General features: G+C 44.6%; 1 protein-coding gene across 1 annotated transcript in view; it reads left to right on the top strand.

Moving 5' to 3' along the window:
* The first annotated feature begins 1,990 nt into the window (after positions 1–1,990).
* The window catches only part of MOB4 (MOB family member 4, phocein), a 281,748-nt gene continuing 260,555 nt past the window's right edge, over positions 1,991–23,183 (top strand). The window contains exon 1 of the mRNA XM_056533393.1: positions 1,991–2,229. Coding sequence (XP_056389368.1) covers positions 2,170–2,229 — 60 coding nt within the window. The 5' untranslated portion in view covers positions 1,991–2,169. The remainder of the gene's footprint in view (positions 2,230–23,183) is intronic.

Raw genomic sequence — 23,183 nt, 5'->3', positions numbered from 1 at the left:
TATTTTTCATATTTACTTTCCTGGCCGTGCTCGGCAGGCTCAGGTAGCGTCGGGTCTCGTGGGCTGTGACGAGTTACGTCTCCTGCGGCTCCTCTGCACGACGTCACTCGTCATTTCCTGCAGCGCTGGGGTGTAATGAAGAATACTGTGCCCTGTTGCGGCGTGGCTGCCGGAAATGAGGAGTGACGTCCCTGACACTGTGCAGAGGAGCCGCAGGAGACGTCACTCGTCACAGCCCACATGACCCGACGCATCACCTGAGCCTGCCGAGCGCAGCCAGATAAGGAAATATGAAAAATAGAAAATGCAGGAGGAGTCCGGGGCAGGCCCACAGGAGCCGCCGCTGGTCACTGTTTTAAAGTGGCCGCGGTCGGGCTATCGGGGGCCCCGATCTGCTACTAAGCAGCCCACAAGGATGTCCCGAATGTGACGGGGCCCCCTGCGGGCACGGAGCAGGTGCTCCATGAGCGCCAATGATGATCCGGCCCTGCATTTGGGTATCGTTGTAATCACGTGGACCTACTGAATAAAGATAATGGGGGAGATTTATCAAAACCTGTCCAAAGAAAAGTTGCTCCTAGCAACCAGATTGCTTCTGAAATAAGTGATCTGATTGGTTGCAATGGGCAACTAAGTAATTTTTCCTCTAGGCAGTTTTTGATAAATCTCCCCCTAAGTGCAAAAGTGCATTGTGTAGAAGTCTCCAAAAGTTACAAAATAGCAGTAGTTAGCAAGTAAAAGAAAGAAAAATCCTCCAGTCTTGATGCTTCTCCCATAAAATGGTGTTTTATTTTTCAATATAACATACATACAGTGGTAGTTATACAACGCGTTTCTAGCTTGGACCGAGCTCTTCATCAAGATGTGCACATCTTGATAAAGAGCTCGGTCCGAGCTAGAAACGCATTGAGTGTTGCTACCACTGTTTGTATGTATTATGGAAAAATAAAACACCATTTTATGGGAGAAGCGCCAAGACTGGAGGATTCTTTCTTCTTCTACTTGCTAACTACTGCTATTTGCCGACATCCTGCTGGGATCGGGTATTCCAGGGCTTCTGACCCGCTCATTTGCTATGCTTGAACAGATGTTATAGGAGTAGTCCAGTGATGAAAAACGTATCCTCTATCCTAAGGATAGGGGATAAGTTTCAGATCGCGGGGCGTCCGACTGCTGGGGCCCCCCGCGACCTCCTGTACAGGGCCCTGACAGCCCGCGGGAAGGGGACGTGTTGACCACCGCACGAAGTGGCGGCTGACACGCCCCCTCAATACAAGTCTATGGCAGAGCCGGAGCGCTGCCTTCTGCCATCTCCAGGTCTGCCATAGCGATGTATTGAGGGGGCCCGTCGACCCCCGCTTCGTGCAGTGGTCAACACGCTCTATCTGGCCAGCGAGCTGGGGCCCCGTACAGAGAGATTGGGTAATACACTAGGATCATGCGGCTGTATTTTTCTTTTTTTCTCAGTTGAAAGGTACAAAATGGCAGTTTTTTTTTATCAATTTTGCCACACAAAAATTGGTGGTGCAAAAAAAACAAGTCCTCATATGGGTCTGTAAGTGGTACATTGAAAGGTGAGGAGGAAAAAAGTTCTTAAGGGGTTAAACACAAAAATTTATTTTATACCACAATAAAACGGTGCAAATATGCACAGGATTCTGGGATGCAAAATACACATTCATCCATCAGTCACAGTTTTGCCATACATATTGTTAATACATTGCCCAGTCTCCCTCAATCCTCCTCACGGAATAAGAAAAAAAAAAAATAATGTTTGACAGGTATTATTTTGACACCTGTTTCACCTTTTACATGTGCAGTACTGTGACGTCTGAAAATTCCCAGTATATCTAATATAAGGACCACAAAAAATGTAAAAAAATTTTTTTATATATATATTAACAGACGTGTGAAATCACAAGGGTGCATTTCACAGTAACCAACCAAAGGCTCAAACTAAGGATAAACACTCTGCTCAGTAAGTCCGCTTTAACCACTACAGTAAATTTGCCAGCATAGAGCTACAACTCCATATTAGCGTTGACCTATAGTATATCTGCAGTACAGCCGTAAGGGTGACGGGGCTGAGCAAAGTAGAAATGTTCCCGCCTCCTACGAAGACGGAACAACCGCATCAAGGCGTTTTCTGTGGAGCTGCATTTTGTCACTATGGTCATGGCGGAAGGAGCTACAGTGCTGAGACGGAACAGACCGGGCACCAAAAACCAGGTATATTTCGTTAATGTTGTTTGGTCGCTAATGTGTAATCTGTGGGTGAGGGCATGACACCTTTTATGTTTTTTGAAAGCAGGCGGTGATCTGAAAAGCACGATTTGCATACTGTGTGTGCTGGCCGCCATACTTCTGTTTTACCACCCTGCCCTTGTAACCGGAAGCACCTCAAACGTCTCGAAACTATGACTTCATTACATAAAAGATCGTTTATCGATGTAATCTATCTATTTGTAATCCTTTGAGAAATATTCTCTTGTTACTGGTAGTTTGTGATCTTCGGGTTTCTATCCTAGAGATGATCGTTAAAACGGTTCTGTGCCGTTTATTGGTCTATGAGACGTCAGACTCTCTTTTAAAGGCATCGACGCCTATCATTGGAAAGCTACAGAAAAAGAAACTTTGATGCAAAAAGGGGCACATTTATCGTTGTCTTAACCCTTTAAGAACCCTTTAACCCTGTTTTACCCTTAACCCCTTAAGGACCGGAGGTTTTTCCGTTTTTGCATTTTCGTTTTTTGCTCCTTGCCTTTAAAAAATCATAACTCTTTCAAATTTACACCTAAAAATCCATATGATGGCTTATTTTTTGCGCCACCAATTCTACTTTGTAATGACGTCCGTCATTTTGCCCAAAAATCTATGGTGAAGCGGGAAAAAATTGTGCGACAAAATTGAAAAAAAAACGCTGTTTTGTAACTTTTGGGGGCTTCTGTTTTCTACGTAGTACATTTTTCGGTAAAAATGACACCTGATATGTATTCTGTAGGTCCATACGATTAAAATGATACCCTACTTATATAGGTTTGATTTTGTCGGACTTCTGGAAAAAAATCATAACTACATGCAGGAAAATTAATACGTTTAAAATTGTCATCTTCTGACCCCTATAACTTTTTTATTTTTCCGTGTATGGGGTGGTATGAGGGCTCATTTTTTGCGCCGTGATCTGAAGTTTTTAACGGTACCATTTTTGCATTGATAGGACTTATTGATCAAAAATGCACTATTTTGGACTTTGGAAGTTTTTTGCGCGCACGCCATTGACCGAGGGGTTTAATTAATGATATTTTTATAATTCGGACATTTCCGCACGCGGTGATACCACATATGTTTATTTTTATTTACACAGTTTTTTTTTTATTGGAAAAGGGGGGTGATTCAAACTTTTAATAGGGGAGGAGTTAAATGATATTTATTCACTTTTTCTTTTCACTTTTTTTTTGCAGTGTTATAGGTCCCATAGGGACATATAACACTGCACACACTGATCTTCTATGTTGATCACTGGTTTCTCATAAGAAACCAGTGATCAACGATTCTGCCGCATGACTGCTCATGCCTGGATCTCAGGCACTGAGCAGTCATTCGGCGATCGGACAGCGAGGAGGCAGGAAGGGGCCCTCCCGCTGTCCTGTCAGCTGTTCGGGATGCCGCGATTAGCCGCGGCTATCCCGAACAGCCCGACTGAGCTAGCCGGGAACTTTCACTTTTAGCCGCGCGGCTCAGCTCTGAGCGCGCGGCTAAAGGGTTAATAGCGCGCGGCGGCGCGATCGGCGCTGCACGCTATTAGAGGCGGGTCCCGGCTTCACTATGACGCCGGGCCCGCCATGATATGACGCGGGGTTACTGTGTAACCCCGCGTTATATCAGAAGAGCAGGACCAAGGACGTACCGGTACGTCCTTGGTCCTTAAGGGGTTAAGGACACAGCAAAATTATTCAAATTTTACCTGCATCACTTTATGCCTTAATAAATTTGAGATGCTTTTTACTTACTCTAATTCTGAGACTGTTTGTTTGTTTTTGGGGATGGAGCCCATTATGACCCTAAGGAAGGGAGCATTTTTTTCAAATCTGACCTCTATCCCTTTATGCATTAATAACTCTGGGATGCTTTTATTTATAAAATTTGATTACGAGATAGTTTTTTTGTGACATTCTATTTTAACATAGTGGTAAATTTTTGTCGATACTTGCATCATTTCTTGGTGAAAAATTTAAAAATGTTATGAAAATATTGAAAATGTTGCATTTTTCTAACTTTGAAGCTCTCTGCTTGTAAGGAAAATAGACATTCCAAATTATATATTGATGCTCATATACAATATGTCTACTTTATATTTGCGTCATAAAGTCTACATGTTTTTACTTTTGGAAAACATCAGAGGGCTTCAAAGTTCAGCAGCAATTTTTCACAACATTTTCTAAATCAAAATTTTTCAGGGACCAGTTCAGTTTTGAAGTGGATTTGAAGGGCCTTCATATTAGAAATACCCCAAAAATGACCCCATTATAAAAAACTGCACCCCTCAAAATGACATTCAGAAAATTTGTTAACCCTTCCTGTGCCTCAAAAATATACTCATACATACCTTCCTACGAGCACCCGTTTGGTCCGGCACAGGCCTCACGGTCCAGCAGTGCTGACCTCATTCCACTTCCTGGGGACGCCGCAGAGCCGTCGGCGTATCACGGGCCGCAGCGATGTCCCGCCCCGGCCTGTGATAGGTTGAGCCCACTGTCATGTAAGGAGCCGGCCAGAGCTCCTTACATGACAGTGGGCTCAGCCTATCATAGGCCGGGGCGGGAGGACATCGCTGCGGCCGGTGATACGCCGACGGCTCTTCGGCGTCCCCGTCCCCAGGAATTGGAATGAGGTCAGCACTGCCGGACCGTGAGGCCTGTGACAGACCAACGGGGGGGGGGGGGGCTCGTAGGAAGGTATGTATGAGTTTATTTTTGAGGCCCGGGCACGGGAATATATGTGTTCAACTACAGTTGTCCTTTAACCCCTTAAGGACCGGGTTTTTTTCCGTTTTTGCATTTTCTTTTTTTGCTCCTTGCTTTTAAAAAATCATAACTCTTTCAATTTTGCACCTAAAAATCCATATGATTGCTTATTTTTTGCGCCACCAATTCTACTTTGTAATGACGTCAGTCATTTTGCCCAAAAATCTACGGTGAAACGAAAAAAAAAATCATTGTGCGACAAAATTGAAAAAAAAAACGCAGTTTTGTCACTTTTGAGGGCTTCCGTTTCTACGTAGTACATTTTTCGGTAAAAATTACACCTTATCTTTATTCTGTAGGTCCATACGATTAAAATGATACCTTACTTATATAGGTTTGATTTTGTCGTACTTCTGGAAAAAATCATAACTACATGTAGGAAAATTAATACGTTTAAAATTGTCATCTTCTGACCCCTATAACTTTTTATTTTTCCGTGTATGGGGCGGTATGAGGGCTCATTTTTTGCGCCGTGATCTGAAGTTTTTAACGGTACCATTTTTGCATTGATAGGACTTACTGATCGCTTTTTATTCTTTTTTAAATGATATAAAAAGTGACCAAAAATGCACTATTTTGGACTTTTGAATTTTTTTGCGCGTACGCCATTGACCGAGCGGTTTAATTAACGATATATTTTTATAATTCGGACATTTCCGCACGCGGTGATACCATATATGTTTATTTTTATTAACACTGTTTTGTTTTTTTATGGGAAAAGGGGGGTGATTCAAACTTTTAATAGGGGAGGGGTTAAATAATATTCATTCACTTTTTTTTTTGCAGTGTTATAGGTCCCATAACACTGCACACACTGATCTTTATCATTGATCACTGGTTTCTCATAGGAAACCAGTGATCGATGATTCTGCCGCTTGACTGCTCATGCCTGGATCTCGGGCACTGGGCAGTCATCCGGCGATCGGACAGCGAGGAGGCAGGTAGGGGCCCTCCCGCTGTCCTGTAAGCTGTTCGGGATGCCGCGATTTTGCCGCGGCTATCCTGAACAGCCCACTGAGTTAACCGGCACTTTTTACTTTCGCTTTTAGCCATGCGGCTCAGCTCTGAGCGCGTGGCTAAAGGGTTAATAGCGCGCGGCGCCGCGATCGGCGTTGCGCGCTATTAGCAGCGGCCCGCCGTGATATGATGCGGCGTTACTGTGTAACCCCGCGTTATATCACGGGAGCAGGACCAAGGACGTACCGGTACGTCCTTGGTCCTTAAGGGGTTAAGGTGTTTCACAGGAAGGCTAGAATTCCACTGAGGTTTTTTCCCACCAGCAAAAACGCCAGGAAAACTGCCATGGATTTTCCTTGCATTTCGGCAGTTTTTCTGGTGTTTTTCCTGGTGTATGGAAATAGCCAGTTTTGTCTTCAGGTGGGTCAGATGCTGAGCGCCCGGTCCACAGAGTGTAAGGAGATGAGGGGTGATGTACAGCATCACTACTCGCCTCCCCCGGCCGTATAGTATACAGGGGGGCATAGTGTACCCGTGTATACTATACAGGAGTCGGGAATCCAGTCACTACACTGACAGGACTCCCTGCTCCTATAGCCCCTTTGGGTAGTATACAGTATATACGGCTATCTATAGATAGCTGTATATAGGGTATACAGATCATGAGGTCCCCTTACCTTCCTCGCTCCCTGTCCCCGTCGGGTCCGTGTAACTCCTCCCCTAGTGATGACATCATTAGTGGGGCGGAGCTACAGACGGGAGCCAGGCTAGTAAGTCTGAAGCTCTGTTCACATTGTCCGTTTTATATAATGTGAACAGACCCTTCTGGCAGTGTCTACCCAGACAGGGAGACTGCAGCTGTTGTCTGGGCATGCTGGGAGTTGTAGTTTTGCACCAATTGGAGGCTCCCTGTTTAGGAAGACATTGCATTATGGGCGCTCTCCCCAGCGGACAGCGACAAAAATGTACTAACCAATTACACTTTTTTTTCTTTTCATTTCACATCCGTGTATGCAGAGGATTACAGTCGATTCGATGGATTACGGTGGATGAACTGTTCTTTTTTTCCTTTTAATAAAATGGGTAACGAGGGCTGTGGGGGAGTGTTTTTTTTAAAATAAAATAATTTTTCCAGTTTTTCAGGCTTAGTAGTGGAAGCCGGTCTTATTGACAGAGTCCATCAGTAAGCTGGGGCTTAGTGTTAGCCCCCAAAACAGGTAGCGCTAACCCCCAATTATTACCCCGGTACCCACCGCCACAGGGGTTCCGGGAAGAGCCAGTACCAACAGGCCCGGAGCGTCAAAAATGGCGCTCCTGGGCCTAGGCGGTAACAGGCTGGCATAATTTAGGCTGGGGAGGGCCAGTAACAATGGTCCTCGCCCACCCTGGTAACGTCAGGCTGTGGCTGTATGGTTGGTATTGTGCTGAGAATGAAAATACAGGGAACCCTACTCCTTTTTTATTTTATTAATAAAAAAAAAAAAAAAAAAAAAAAATGGTTCCCCATATTTTCATTCTCGGCACAATACCAACCAAACAGCAACAGCCTGACGTTACCAGGGTGGGCGAGCACCATTGTTGCTGGCATTCCCCAGTCTAAATAACATAAGCCTGGGCCCAGGAGCGCCATTTTGATGCTCCGGGCCTGTTGGTACCGGCTCTTCCCGGCACCCCTGTGGCGGTTGGTACCAGGGTAATAATTATGGGTTAGCGCTAGCTGTTTTTGGGGCTAACGCTAAACCCCGGCTAAGTAACGGATTCCACTACTAAGCCAGAAAATTGAATAAAAAAATAAAAATAACACATTGGCAAAATAATTTTATTTAAAAAAAAACAAACACTCCCCCACAGCCCTCGTTAACCATTTTATTAAAGGGGGAAAAAAAACTGTTCATCCGCCGTAATCCTCTGCATACACGGAAAAAAATTGGTTAGTAAATTTTTCTCACTCTCCGCTGGGGAAAGCGCCCATAATGCAATGTTTTCCTAAACTGGGAGCCTCCAATTCGTGCAAAACTACAACTCCCAGCATGCCCAGACAGCCTTTGACTGTCTGAGCATGCTGGGAGTTGTAGTTTAGCAACAGCTGGAGTCTCCCTGTCTGAGTAGACACTGCCAAAAGGGTCTGTTCACATGATACAAAACGGACAATGTGAACAGAGGCTTAAACTAACCAGCCTGGCTCCTGTCTGTTGCTCCGCCCCCTAATGACGTTATCACTAGGGGCAGAGCGCACTGACCCAGCCGGGACTGGAGGGAGGAAGGGGATTTCTTCATTTTCTGTATACATTATATACAGCTATCTATAGATAGCTGTATATACAGGGATGTGGAATTCCTATCGCCCGACGCCCGGGACAAGCAGTTTCGGGCGCCGGGCAGGTGAATTTTTCTGGCCCTTAGCCCGGCTTCGGGCTCTGCAGTCTGAATGGAGCGGGCTGCCGACTCGTGCCCGCTCCGTACTCTGCAGCCCCCGGCTGTGGAAACTGGTGTCCTCTGAAGGCAGAGCAGTGGGAGATGAGACTCTGTGTACGTCCTATCTCCCCTGCTCTGCCTTCTTTCTGCAATGCAGACCTGGTGGGGGAGATGAGGGGGGCGTGGCTTCTTGCTCCCCGTGCAGACCTGTGTCTTCTGCCTTCGCTCCCCCCAGCTCTAGCTTCGGAGAGTTTAGGGGAGGAGCGGTCACACGTCTGCACGGGGCGCAAGTTTAACACCGCCAATAATAGCCCACGATCGCCGCGGCTGGCTATTAACCCTTAAGATCGCCGCTGGCAAAGCTGACAGCAGCGTCTAAAGCAGAGGTAGGCAATTATTTTTTCCATGGGGCCACATTAGAAACTAAAAAATTGTGAAGGGCCGAGTAGTTTTCCCCAGATTAGGCAGCATACTTGTCCCCCAGATTAGGCAGCTCAACACCACACACACACACAAACACACACACACACACACACACACACACACACACACACACTGACACAGACAACACAGAAGCACTCACCCGGCCGGAGTTTAGAGCTGAGGGGAGGGGGCAGAGGGAGACAGGATACACGGCCTCTCCTCTGCCTTCAGAGGTTCTAAGACTGCACGGCAGAGACAAGGCGGGGGAGGGGAGAGAGTGCACGCCTCCTCCCTCTTCCTGTCAGCACTTCCTGTCATCGCACGGGAGCTCAGTGCACAGGCTGGTGCAGACCTGGGCATTGTACGTCCGACAGTCAGCGCGGGCCGGTCAGAGCCAATCAAAGGGCCATATGTGGCCCGCGGGCCGTACAATGCCCAGGTCTGGTCTAAAGGGACATGTGAATGCTCCCTGGTGGGCTAGTGGGGAGGATCACCCCCCCCCCCCCCCCCGCAGTGTGATTGCAGGGGGGAGATCCACTATGGAGGTAGACGGAGGGCTTACCTCTGTTCCCTGCCGTCCCGTCCGTGGCTCTGTCATTGATAGATCCTGGCTGGACCAGGCTCTATCAATGGATCGCAGAGCTCACAGATCAATGAGTTCAACAGAACTCTAGTCATCTGTATGTGGAATAAAATAAAAAAATTGTAATAAAAAAAAGTTTTAAAAAAACACACATTAACCCCTTTCATGTTAAAAGTTCAAATGACCCCCTTTTGCTATATAAGAACATGCAAACATAATAAAAATAAACATATTTGGTATCGCTTCGTGCGTAATTGTATGACCTATTAAAATATAACATTATGTATCCCGTACAGTAAATGTAAAAAAAAAAAAAAAAAAAAAACACAGAATTGCAATTTTTATAATATCCCCAGAAAATAGTTAAAAAGCGATTTAAAAAGTCAGATCAATGCCAAAATGGTGCCGATACAAAAAACTGATTATGGCGCAAAAAAATGAGCCCTCATACAGCCTGGTATGCGGAAAAAAAATTGTTACAGGGGTCAAAAAATGGTAATTAAAAAAATTCTAAAGTTCAGAATTTTTTTTAAAATTAGTAAAACATGACATAAATTATATAAAATCTGGTATCACTGTAATCATGCGGCCTAAAGTATGAAACTAACATGTTATCTCAACCACAAGGTAAATGGTGTAGAAAAGAAAAACAACAAATCTGAAAAATTATCTTTTTTACTATTTCACTTCACCTAATATACATATATATTTTTGGTCCAGAGAATATGTTATGGAACAATTAAAAGGTATCATTATAGTAGTTAGTTATGGCTATTATAGGGCGAGGAGGAAAAAATGAGAGCGTAAAAGCGAAAATTGGCCCGGACAAGTGGATCGTCATGAGGGACAAGTAGATTTTGCTCCATTTTTGTCCCGTGGACAAGTTGTTTTTTATAAAATTTCCACACTCCTGATATACTGTATACCACCCAAAGGGTTAACCTACACTGTCCAGCAGTGTAAGTTAACTTTTTCCTTGCTGGGCTTGAGTATAGCGCACAGCTCAGCAAGGGATTAATGGAGCCAGCAATGTGTATACTGTATACACATTGCAGGCTCACTGTAAGTTCTTGCTGGGCAGTAGATATACGACCTATATCTACTGCTCAGCATCAGCTGTTCTCCCGTCTCTGTTGCCCTGAGCACAGCTGATCCCGATATTCACATTAGGACGATCGCAGCGGGTGTCAGGAGAAGTGACATCCGCTGTGATCTGTTTCTTACTGCGGGTACCACTACTCCCAACATGGAGCACACTCTGCTCCATGCTGGGAGCTGTAGTACCTGCAGTAAGAAACAGATGACAGCGGATGCCACTCCTCCTGACACCTGCTGTGATCCTCCTGTATAATGTATAGATGCGGCCGGCCGCTCTTCTATGGCCCTCTGCACTTAGGTGTATATATACACCTATTCATACTTCCCACAGAGAGTTGTGATTGGCTGGAATCATCTGGCCAATCGCAGCTCTGCAGGAAATATGAATACAGGTACTACTACTCCCGTCAGTATTACTACCTAAAAAATAGTTAAAAACACACACACACTACATTTTTATTATTGTCTGCTACATTTTTAGGTTCCTGCCCGCCCACATAAATTGATCCCTGTTTATATCTTTTTTTTTTTATCATACCCTGACATGATATGCCATTTTATTAAAAAAGGTATCTCCCAAAAAATGTTTAAACCGCCTGCAAAAATGCCAAAGTTAAAACCAACATTGGGTTTTTCTTGGTGTTTTCTGCTCTCCCATAGACTTCTATGGGAGGAAAACGCCACGACTTCTGTGCAAAAAAACGCAAAACTAGGTTTTGTCGGGCATTTCGAAAAACCAGCCTCTGAGCCCAAAATTGCTGAAAAACGCCAAAAGGATAAAAAAAAAAAAACACCAAACTGAAAAACGCCAGGTGAATCTGGCATTTTGCAGTTTACTATTGATTTGCTACTTACATCTGGACACTGCGTTTTTTTGCTGAAAAAACGCTGTGCGGGAAAAGTGGCGTTTTATACGGCGTTTTTGCAAAAAAAAAAATCCTTAGTGGATTTCCAGCCGAATAGCAGCAAAGTGAAGGAGAAAATTCAAAATCTTCATTTTTTTACACTTTCATGTTGTTGTAAACCCAGTTTTTGAATTTTTACAAGGGGTAATAGGAGAATAAACCCCTCAAAATTTGTAACCCAAATACCTCATGTGTATATATGAAGTGCTCGGCAAGCGCAGTAGAGGGCTCAGAAGGGAAGGAGCGACGATGGGATTTTGGAGAGTGAGTTTTTCTGAAATGGTTTGTTGAGGGGCATGTCACACTTAGGAAGCCCCTATAGTGCCAGAACAGCAAAAAAAAAAAAAAAAAAAACACATGACATACTATTTTGGAAACTACACCCCTCAAGGCACGTAACAAGGGGTCCAGTGAGCCTTAACTGCCCACAGGTGTTTGACAACTTTTTGTTTAAAGTCTGATGTGTAAATGAGAAGAAATTTTTTCTCACTAAAGTGCATCCCCCCCCCCCCCCAAATTTACCATTTTTACAAAGGGTAATGGGAGAAAATGCCCCCCAAAATTTGTAACCTCACCTCTTAGGAGTATGGAAATACCCCATGTTAGGACGTAAAATGCTCTGCGGGCGCACTACAATGCTCAGAAGAGGAGGAGCGCCATTGAGCTTTTGGAAAGAGAATTTGTTTGGAATGGAAGTCAGGGGCCATGTGTGTTTAGAAAGCACCCCAGTGGACCCCCCCCCCCACATGTGACCCTCACAGAATTTAATAAGGGGTGCAGTTAGCATTTACACCCCACTGGTGTTTGACAGATCTTTGGAACAGTGGGCTGTGTAAATAAAAAAGTTAGTTTTATTTTGTGGTAGTGTAGTGTTTTTAGGGTACATTCGCACTCGAGGGGGTTTACGGTGAGTTTCCCGTAAGGAGTTTGCGCAGCTCAAACTTGAAGCAGGAAACTCACTATAAACCCCCCCATGTGAATGTACCCTGTACATTCACATGGGGGGGGGGGGGAGGGAAATGACAAACCTCCAGCTGTTGCAAAACTACAACTCCCAGCATGTACTGATCGCCGAAGGGTATGCTGGGAGATGTAGTTATGCAACAGCTGGAGGTACGCAACTACAACTCCTAGCATGCCTATACAGCTGTTTGGGCATGCTGGGAGTTGTAGTTTTGCAAAATCTGAAGGCCCACAGTTTAAAAGCTCAGTGATCTCAGACTGTAGCCCTCCAGATGTTGCTAGGCAACTCACCGGCTCCTGTAGGATCCAGGGAGCCGCATCGCCGTCCTCTACTGCCGACGACCGTTTCCCGCTGCTGCCGCCGATGGGTAGGTGGGCCTTTGGCGCTGGTCCCCGTCGGTTCCCCGTTCTGCCCAGCCTACTGTGAGTGGGTAGAACGGGTGAACCAAACGTTAACCCCTCCCCGCCCCCGTTCTGCTATTGGTCGTCGCTTCTGAATGACCAACAGCAGGGATAGGAGAGGTGGCACCCCTGCCACCTCAATCCTATCCCTCAGGGGGATCATGGGTGTCTTGGACAACCCTGATCCCCCTTATTTTCCGGGTCACCGGAGACCCATATGACCCGGAATCACCGCAAATCGCCGGTGTGAATAAACTGGCGATTTGTGGCGATCGAAGACATGGATCTCGGACCCCCTTGTGCATATTCACGTGATGCTTGCTGAAGGATTTCAGCAGGCATCCCGTTCCGATCGCCGCAGCTGTGATCGGAAATGCGGAGGGCATACAGGTACGCCCTCCGTCCTTAAGTGACGCGAGGGTTTATCCATACGCCCTCCGGCCCCAACAAGTTAAGATAGTGGTAAATTTTAGTTGATACTTGCATAATTTCTTTGTGAAAAAATTTCAAAATGTAATGAAAAAATTTTAAAAGTTAACATTTTTCTAAATTTGAAATGCTCATCTTGTAAGGAAAATGGTCATTCCAAATGAATTACATATTGATTCACATATGCAATGAGGGGAATTTATTGATCTGTTTAGACTGCCTTTTTTAAACCAAAATTGTTACAGGATAATTCTGGCACCGTGCAAATTTTTCTGCAACATTTCAGTTACATTGTTTAACCCCTTGAGGACACAGGGCGTACAGGTATGCCCTGACGTCCTGGTACTTAACCCCTTAAGGACCAAGCCCATTTTAACCTTAAAGGGATACTCCGCCTCTAGCATCTTATCCCCTATCCAAATGATAGGGGATAAGATGTCAGATCACGGAGTCCAGCCGCTGGGGACCCCCGGAATCTTTGTTGCAGCACCCCGCTATCATTACTGCACAGAGCAACCTCGCTCTGTGCGTAATGACCAGCGATACAGGGGCCGGAGCATCGTGATGTCACGGCCCGCCCCCTCAATACAAGTCTATGGGAGGGGGCGTGGCGGCCATCATGCCCCCTTCCATGGACTTGCATTAAGGGGGCGGGCCGTGACTTTGGAACAGTGGTCTGAGCAAATGAAAAATAAAATTTTCATTTTGATGGACCACTGTTCAAAAAACTTGTCAGACACCTGTGGGGTGTAAATGCTCACTAGACCCCTTATTACATTCTGTGAGGAGTGTAGTTTCCGAAATAGGGTCATGTGGTACGATGGGGGCACATGGCCTTCAATTCCAGACACATTCTCTCTCCAAAAGCCAAATGGCACTCCTTCTCTTCTGAGCATTGTAGTTTGCCCGCAGAGTACTCTACATCCACACATGGGGTATTTGTATACTCAGAAGAAATGGTGTTACAAATTTTGGGGGGCTTTTTTCCTATTACCCCTTGTGAAATTGAAAAATTTGGGATAACACCAGCATTTTAGTGAAAAAATAATAATTTAATTTTCACGTCCAAATTTAACAAAAATACTTAAAACACCTGTGGGGTGTTAAGACTCACTATACCCCTTGTTATGTTTCGTAAGGGATGTAGTTTCCAAAAGGGGGTCACACGTGGGTGTTTTTTTTTTCTTGTTTTTTGCGTTTGTCAGAACCGCTGTAATGATCAGCCACCTCTGTGCAAATCACCTCAAATGTACATGCCGCTTTCACTCCTGAGCCTTGTTGTGCACCTGCAGAGCATTTTATGTCCACATATGGGGTACTCAGGAGAAATTGCGTTACAAATTTTGGGGGTCTTTTTTTTTTCTTTTCTTCCTTTACCTCTTGTGAAAATGAAAAGTATGGGGCAACACCAGCATGTTAGTGTAAAAAAAAATTAATTTTTTACAATAACATGCTGGAGTAGACCCCAACTTTACCTTTTCATAAGGGGTTAAAGGAGAAAAAGCCCCCCAAAATTTGTAAGGAAATTTCTCCCGAGTACGGAAATACCCCATATGTGGCCCTAAACTGTTGCCTTGAAATACGACAGGGCTCCAAAATGAAAGAGCGCCATGCGCATTTGAGGCCTGAATTAGGGAGTTGCATAGGGACGGACCCCGATGCAAGAATTATACTTGCCCCGATGCCAAAATTACCCTACAGCAGTGTTTCCCAAACAGGGTGCCTCCAGCTGTTGCAAAACTCCCAGCATGCCTGAACAGTCAATGGCTGTCCGACAATACTGGGAGTTGTTTTGCAACAGCTGGAGGCTCCGTTTTGGAAACAGTGCCGTACTTCATTTTTATTGGGGGTGGGGGGGGGGGGGGGGTGGGAGGGGAGAGGTAACTGTGTAGGGATAAGTGTAATATGTAGTGTTTTACTTTTTATTTTGTGGTATTGTAGTGTAGTATTTTTTTAGGGTACATTTACACAGGCGGGGGTTTACAGCGAGTTTCCTGCTGGGAGTTTGAGCAGTGTAAAATTTGCCACAGCTCAATCTTGCAGCGAGAGATCCACTATAAACCTCCCCTTTGGCTGTCCGTGCATGCTGGGGGTTATAGTTATGCAACAGCTGGAGGAACACTGGTTGCAAAACACTGAACGTTTGTTACTTAACTCGGAGTTTCCCAACCAGTGTGCCTCCAGTTGTTGCAAAACTACAACTCCCAGCATGCCCAGACAGCCGAAGGGCATGTTGGGAGTTGTAGTTATGCAACAACTGTAGGAGAACAGTTTGGAGGCCACTTTATAGTTGTGTATAGTTGTTGTAAAACTTCAACTCCAAGCATGCCCAGGCATGCCAGGAGTTGTAGTTCGTCAACATCTGAAGGGCCAAATGTTGCCGAACTACTGCTCTCAGCATGCCTGGACAGTCTCTGCATGGTTTGAATTGTAGTTTTGCAATATCTGGAGGGCTACAGTTTGGACACCACTGTTTAGTACAATAACTAGACAAAATACCCCCTGGGGGATTTATGGGCTACTGGAGCAAATTAACAACCTTGGAGATGTGAGTCCTCTCAGGGAAACCCTGAATAAAGACCCTCTCTGGTCTAAAACTTATTTTTTAATCTTTTTGCAAATAATAATTAGGGGTGCTCAGTTACCATTAGGTACCTCACACTCTTGAAAAAGCCAGATCCTACTGGCGAAACGTTGAGTCAGAGGAGAAAAGGTTTTAGCTCAATCCCTGTTTTTGAATATGGATGGATCACGGAGCTGTGTGATGCTATGTTTGTAGACGGCATCAGAGCAGAGAACTGCAAACAGAGCTCCGCGGTCAATAACATCCATGCATAGGATGCCATAAGACTGAAATATAACAAATAAGGGATTGTCATTTTAATCACACACCCACCTAGTGGTAACTGAGCACCCCTAATTATTATTTGCAAAAAGATTAAAAGTTAAAGAAGAAGTATCATGGACCAAGTCACAAATTTTTTTTATATCATGTGAAAGTGCATCAGCTCACCATTCTGACAATCTGCTCCTCATGTATCTCACCCTCTCCCTTCTCCTGCCATCCCCTCTGAAAGATCGCTACTTCCTGGTCCATGGAGGTCCCTGACTTCCTGTCTCCCATAATGCCTTTCAGTTCATCACAGAAGTAGCCCAGCCTAGACCACTGCTTCCTAACCAGGGTGCCTCCAGCTGTTGTGAAACTACAACTCCCAGCATGCCTGGGAGTTTGAGTTTTGCAACAGCTGAAGGCACCCTGGTTGGGATACACTGACCTAGACACTGATCACTTTCCTAACAGCAGGCTCAGTGTTTCCCCTCCCCCTGCTTCTATTCTCAGGACATGTTCTTTCAGACTGACCTGCTGTCAGATTGTGATCAGTGCAGGGGAAAGCAGGGATCTCCCCCTCCCCCTCTGCTTCTTCTCGGGACTTTCTTGCTCTTATAAACACTGAGCTGGCTGTCAGATGCTTCCCTGCCGAGGAGATGAAGACACGTGCTCAGCTCACTGGGGCTTCTATGATTGGCTGAAGCTGCACATGGGAGGTGCCCTTGCGTGCACAGAGCTGGCTAAGCTGCAGAACTATGGGAAATTGTGACATCACGGCCCCCAGCATAATGCAGCTCAATGGGGGGTCGCAAGTCATCAGAACAGGGAGCTGCTGAACTTCCTCTCTGAACAAAGAAGCTAGAAAAACAGGTTTTACATACAAGATGGGTAAAGTAAGTGATTTACAAAGTGATATAACTTTTGCTTCTGCATTTAAAACACCATACTTTTTCTACATGGGACTTCTCCTTTAAGTTTTAGACCAGAGAGGGTCTTTATTCCGGGTTTCCCTGAGGGGACTCACATCCCGAAGGTTGTTAATTTACCACTGTTTAGTAGTCTAAAAACTGTAGCACTCCAGATGTTTCAAAATTACAGCTCCCAGCATGCCGAGACTGGTCAGGCATGCTGGGAGTTGTAGTTCAGCAACATCTGAAGGGCCACATGTTTCAGGACTACAACTCCCAGCATTCCTGGACTGTTTGGGCAGGCTGAGAGTTGTAGTTTTGTAACATCTAGAAGGGCACAGATTGGAGTCCACTGGACATTGGTCTCCAAACTGTGGCCCTCCAGGTGTTGCAAAACTACAACTCCCAGCATGTCCAGAAAGCCAAAGGCTGTCTAAGCATACTTGGAGTTGTAGATTTTAAACACCTAAAAGCAGCAGTCAAGATCACTTTACAGTGATCTTCACTGCTGCATCTGCCGCCGCTTCATCCACTTGCCTAAACACCCCCCCCCCCCCCCCCGCACCTGCGCTGTGATTCGCCGGTCAGTGCTCATAGGGGATAGGAGGAGGTGGCACCCGTGCCACCTCGCTTCTGTCCTTTTTAGGATGGTAGGTAGAGGCAGAAGGAAACTAACCTTTGGATGGCGCTGCTGTTCCGATGGAAGTAACGTCCAGACCAGGAATATTGTCAAACAACTGGAGTGGTTTATTTAAAGAAAAACTAAATAAGAACAAAGTACAATAAAAGATTACGTGTTTTGGGGGAGCCACCCCCCTTCCTTAGATCAGTGTGGGGTACATGGACAAAGCCAGGGTATAAATACATTTTAAATTGGCGCCAATACAAAAGGGGGTGGAGCCAATGGTATTACATCATACATATTCACAGTCTGGTGGAGGCATACAATTTTCATATAAATCATATCAAGAAGTGAATGAAAAGGGTACAACATACAAATGCATTGTGGATTTGGCAGGTATCTTAGATATATGCATGAGACACAGTATAGATGAGATGGAGCGATCACAGTTCGGAAATCTCACCTCTCACTGGAGGATGCGATGATCTGCCCCATCAGCACATCACGTGACGGCGGTCGTCCTATTGCAAATAGGAGGCGGGTACAGCCGTCACTGATCTTGTAGTGAACGGCTGTACCCCGGCTCGCTAAGACGTCATATGACAGAGAAGGGGCTGATACTGCTGTCAGGAGAGGAATCTCAGCGAGAGCTACTGGTGTGTTTATGCTGTCACGGTGCTGACAGCGGTGCAGGCTCGTGGCATACTGCGATACTATTTGTGAAACAAAAGTCGGTATGAATCACAGGTTTAACATGATGTGAGTGGGGGTGTTGGTCACAAAATGGGCACAAAGGGATGGCTTGTACCTTGGGCTAATAGGGCAGAAGTGTTGCTTTAATAATAAGGTAGTTGGGAATTGCTGCTCCTATAACAAAGCAGAATAGGGGAAAAAGGGTGGGGGGAGGGGGGCCAAGGGGTTACCATATATACAAATTGTATAGAGATGTAAATATACATAAGTAGATAAATAAATAAATTTAGTTTGTAACTGGATTGAACACTGGCTCATGGATCGTACCCAGAGAGTGGTGGTCAATGATTCGTACTCTGATTGGTCCCCGGTTATTAGTGGTGTACCCCAAGGTTCAGTACTGGGCCCGCTGTTGTTTAATTTATTTATCAATGATATAGAGGATGGTATTAACAGCTCTGTTTCTATCTTTGCAGATGACACCAAGCTTTGTAGCACGGTACAGTCTATAGAGGATGTGCATAAGTTACAGGATGACTTGGATAGACTAAGTGTCTGGGCATCCACTTGGCAAATGAGGTTCAATGTGGATAAATGTAAAGTTATGCATCTGGGTACTAATAACCTGCAAGCATCGTATGTCTTAGGGGGGATTAAACTGGCAGAGTCACTGGTAGAGAAGGATCTGGGTGTACTTGTAGATCACAGACTACAGAATAGCATGCAATGTCAGGCTGCTGCTTCCAAAGCCGGCAGGATATTGTCATGTATCAAAAGAGGCATGGACTCAAGGGACAGGGACATAATACTCCCCCTTTATAAAGCATTGGTATGGCCTCACCTGGAATATGCTGTTCAGTTTTGGGCACCTGTCCATAAAAGGGACACTGCGGAGTTGGAAAGGGTGCAGAGACACGCGACTAAACTAATATATGGCATGGATCATCTTAGCTATGAGGAGCGATTAAAGGAGTTACAATTGTTTAGTCTTGAGAAGAGACGTTTAAGGGGGGATATGATAAACGTATATAAGTATATTAATGGCCCATACAAAAAATATGGAGAAAAACTCTTCCAGGTTAAACCACCCCCAAAGGACGAGGGGGCACTCCCTCCGTCTGGAGAAGAAAAAGTTTAGTCTCAAGGGGCGACACGCCTTCTTTACCGTGAGGACTGTGAATTTATGGAACGGTCTACCTCAGGAACTGGTCACAGCAGGAACAATTAACAGCTTTAAAACAGGATTAGATACATTCCTGGAACAAAATAACATTAATGCTTATGAAGAAATATAAAATCCCATCCCTTCCCCAATATCGCGCCACACCCCAACCCCTTAATTCCCTGGTTGAACTTGATGCATATATGTCTTTTTTCGACCGTACTAACTATGTAACTATACATACATAGGTAAATAAATGAAAAAATATATATAGTGTGCTACATATGTATGATAAATATCTACATGTGCATAAACTGCATATGCACTTGATAAATATAACTAAATGGATATAAATATAAAAAATATGTAAAAGATAGATAAATAAGGGAAAAATGAATTAAATAAAAAGTAAAGAGTAAACTTCATATGCATATGATAAAATGTAAAATGCAACCGGAATAGAGGAGGGTACAGTGAGTTGAGGCATTACATGGTATGGCTGGCTAACCTACCAATAATAATAATGATGATTATTCATAAATAAATGGACACAAAAATTTATAAAAATAGCCCAAAAATGTGGAAATGAGTAGTGTGCAGCCTATAAAAGTATCATGACTACTCTACGGTACAGATAATTAACCCCTTAAGGATGCAGGACGTAAATGTACGTCCTGGTGAGGTGGTACTTAACGCACCAGGACGTACATTTACGTCCTGTGCATAACCGGGGGCATCGGAGCGATGCCCGTGTCATGCGTGGCTGATCCCGGCTGCTGATCGCAGGGCGTCCGCCATTAACCCCTCAGGTGCCGGGATCAATACAGATCCCGGCATCTGCGGCAGTGCGCGATTTGAATGAATGATCGGATCGCCCGCAGCGCTGCTGCGGGGATCCGATCATTCATAACGCCGCACGGAGGTCCCCTCTCCTTTCTCCGTCCGGCTCCCGGCGTCTCCTTCTCTGGTCTGTGATCGAGCAGACCAGAGCAGAAGATGACCGAAAACACTGATCTGTTCTATGTCCTATACATAGAACAGATCAGTATTAGCAATCATGGTATTGCTATGAATAGTCCCCTATGGGGACTAATAAAGTGTAAAAAAAAAATGTAAAAAAATGTAAAAGTAAAAGTTTAAAAAAAGTGAAAAATCCCCTCCCCCAATAAAAAAGTAAAACGTCCGTTTTTTTCCTATTTTACCCCCAAAAAGCGTGCGTAAATGTCCGAACTATTAAAATAAAATGTTAATGATCCCGTACGGTGAACGGCGTGAACGAAAAAAAAAAAAAGTCAAATTCCTACTTTTTTAATACATTTTATTTTAAAAAAATTATAAAAAATTTATTAAAAGTTTTTTATATGCAAATGTGGTATCAAAAAAAGTACAGATCATGGCGCAAAAAATGAGCCCCCATGCCGCTGCTTATACAGAAAAATAAAAAAGTTAGAGGTCATCAAAATAAAGGGATTATAAACGTACTAATTTGGTTAAAAAGTTAGTGATTTTTTTTAAGTGCAACAATAATATAAAAGTAAGTAATAATGGGTATCATTTTAATCGTATTGACCCTCAGAATAAAGAACACATGTCATTTTTACCATAAATTGTACGGCGTGAAAACGAAACCTTCCAAAATTAGCAAAATTGCGTTTTTCGTTTTAATTTCCCCACAAAAATAGTGTTTTTTGGTTGCGCCATACATTTTATGATATAATGAGTGATGTCATTACAAAGGACAACTGGTCGCGCAAAAAACAAGCCCTCATACTAGTCTGTGGATGAAAATATAAAAGAGTTATGATTTTTAGAAGGCGAGGAGGAAAAAATGAAAACGTAAAAATTAAATTGTCTGAGTCCTTAAGGCTAAAATGGGCTGAGTCCTTAAGGGGTTAAAAGTTACACTCAATCATTTCGTTACGACCATGCGGTGAAAGTGTGCGCAGGGTGTGTAGCCAAAAGTTTTCCCTTTTTCTAAGAGTGTTGTATCTCGGAGATACCTCTTTCGTGATTTGTTCAATCAGAGTTGCACGCAGCAGACTAAAATCCCCCGAGTGGTGGTCATACATATGTTGGGATACGCTGTGTAGGGTGAATCCGTGAACAGTATTACTTAGGTGTTTGTTCAGGCGTTCATGGAAACAGTGTATGGTCCTCCCGACATATTGGAGTCCACAGGGGCACTGAAGCAGATAAACAACATATTGTGATCCACAGTCGAGTCTCGACTTAATAGGGTAGGTAGTCTTGGTGATATTGGATGAAAAAGTATTGCATTTGTGTGAGATACGTGGGCAACATTTGCACCTGGTAGCACCGCATCTGCACCTTTTACCCTCAGAAAATTTGATGGTGCCAGAGCGGCGGTTTGGGATTTTAGTTTGCTGGGGGCAACCAGATTCCCGAGGGTGCGTCCCTTACGGAATGTGAGAGCCGGTTTAGAGGGTTGAATGGGGGAGAAGTGGGGCTCTTTTAGTAAGATATCCCAGTGTTTAGTCAGTACCTTCCTGATGTAACCATGCTCCCTGCTTTAGGTAGTGATAAAATTGGTGGAGCGATCATTAACGGTGGAATGAGAGGTGGGTTTGGCGGCCAAACAATCCTTTTGGGAGAGGGCCAAAGCCCTATTGAAGGAGGAGTGTACCAGGGGGGCTGGGTAGCCCTTGCCCTTGAATCGAGCTTTAATGTTTCTTTGGGCTCTGAAATCGTCTTCCCTTGTACAGTTCCTCCTGATCCTTTTAAATTGACCGTACAGGACATTGCATAGCCGTTTCTTATAGTGTAAGTCAAAGCTGAGTTAGCTGTTACTGTCTACCTGTTTGAAAAAGTCTTGGTGTATAGTTTACCATTGTTATGTGAAACAATGATGTCAGATCTATCTGCAGCATACCGGTACTGCAATGGGGTCCAAAGTGGCCCCTAGTTTTACAAATTTATTTGTGGGTCTTTTCTTCTCTAGGTGCACCTATTACCATCGTTACATTGATGACATATTCTTTGTATGGAATGGGACCAGAGAAGATTTAGATGCCTTTCTTACACACCTGAACACTAACAATTGGTCCCTCATATTTACGCAATCCATCTTTACCGACCATGCTGAATTTCGTGACGTCATTGTTTCAAATAACAATGGTAACAAACTATACACCAAGACTTTTTTTTAAACAGGTAGACAGTAACAGCTACCTCAGCTTTGATATAGTGCACACTATAAGAAATGGCTATGCAATGTCCTCTACGGTCAATTTAAAAGGATCAGGAGGAACTGTACCAGGGAATACTATGTCAGAGCCGAAAGCAACATCCTTAAAGCTCGATTCAAGGGCAAGGGCTACCCAGCCCCCCTGGTACACTCCTCCTTCAATAGGGCTTTGGCCCTCTCCCAAAAGGATTGTTTGGCTGCCAAAACCACCTCTCATTCCCCCGTTAATGATCGCTCCACCAATTTTATCACTACCTATAGCAGGGAGCATGGTTACATCTTGAAGGTACTCACTAAGCACTGGGATATTTTACTAAAATAACCCCACCTCTCCGCCATCCTTCCCGCTAAACCGGCTCTCGCATTCTGTAAGGGATGCACCCTCCGGAATCTGTTTGCCCCCAGCAAACTAAAATCCCAAACCGCCGCTCTGGCACCATCAAATTTTCTGAGGGTAAAGGGCAACTTCAGATTCGGTGCTACCAGGTGCAAATGTTGCCCACGTATCTCGCACAAATGCAATACTTTTTCATCCAATATCACCAAGACTACCTACTCTATTAA

The sequence above is a fragment of the Hyla sarda genome, chromosome 8 (genome assembly GCF_029499605.1).
Source record: "Hyla sarda isolate aHylSar1 chromosome 8, aHylSar1.hap1, whole genome shotgun sequence".
NCBI lineage: Eukaryota > Metazoa > Chordata > Amphibia > Anura > Hylidae > Hyla > Hyla sarda.
Note: the sequence above shows the minus strand (reverse complement) of the source record. Positions and strands in the feature narration are given on the sequence as shown.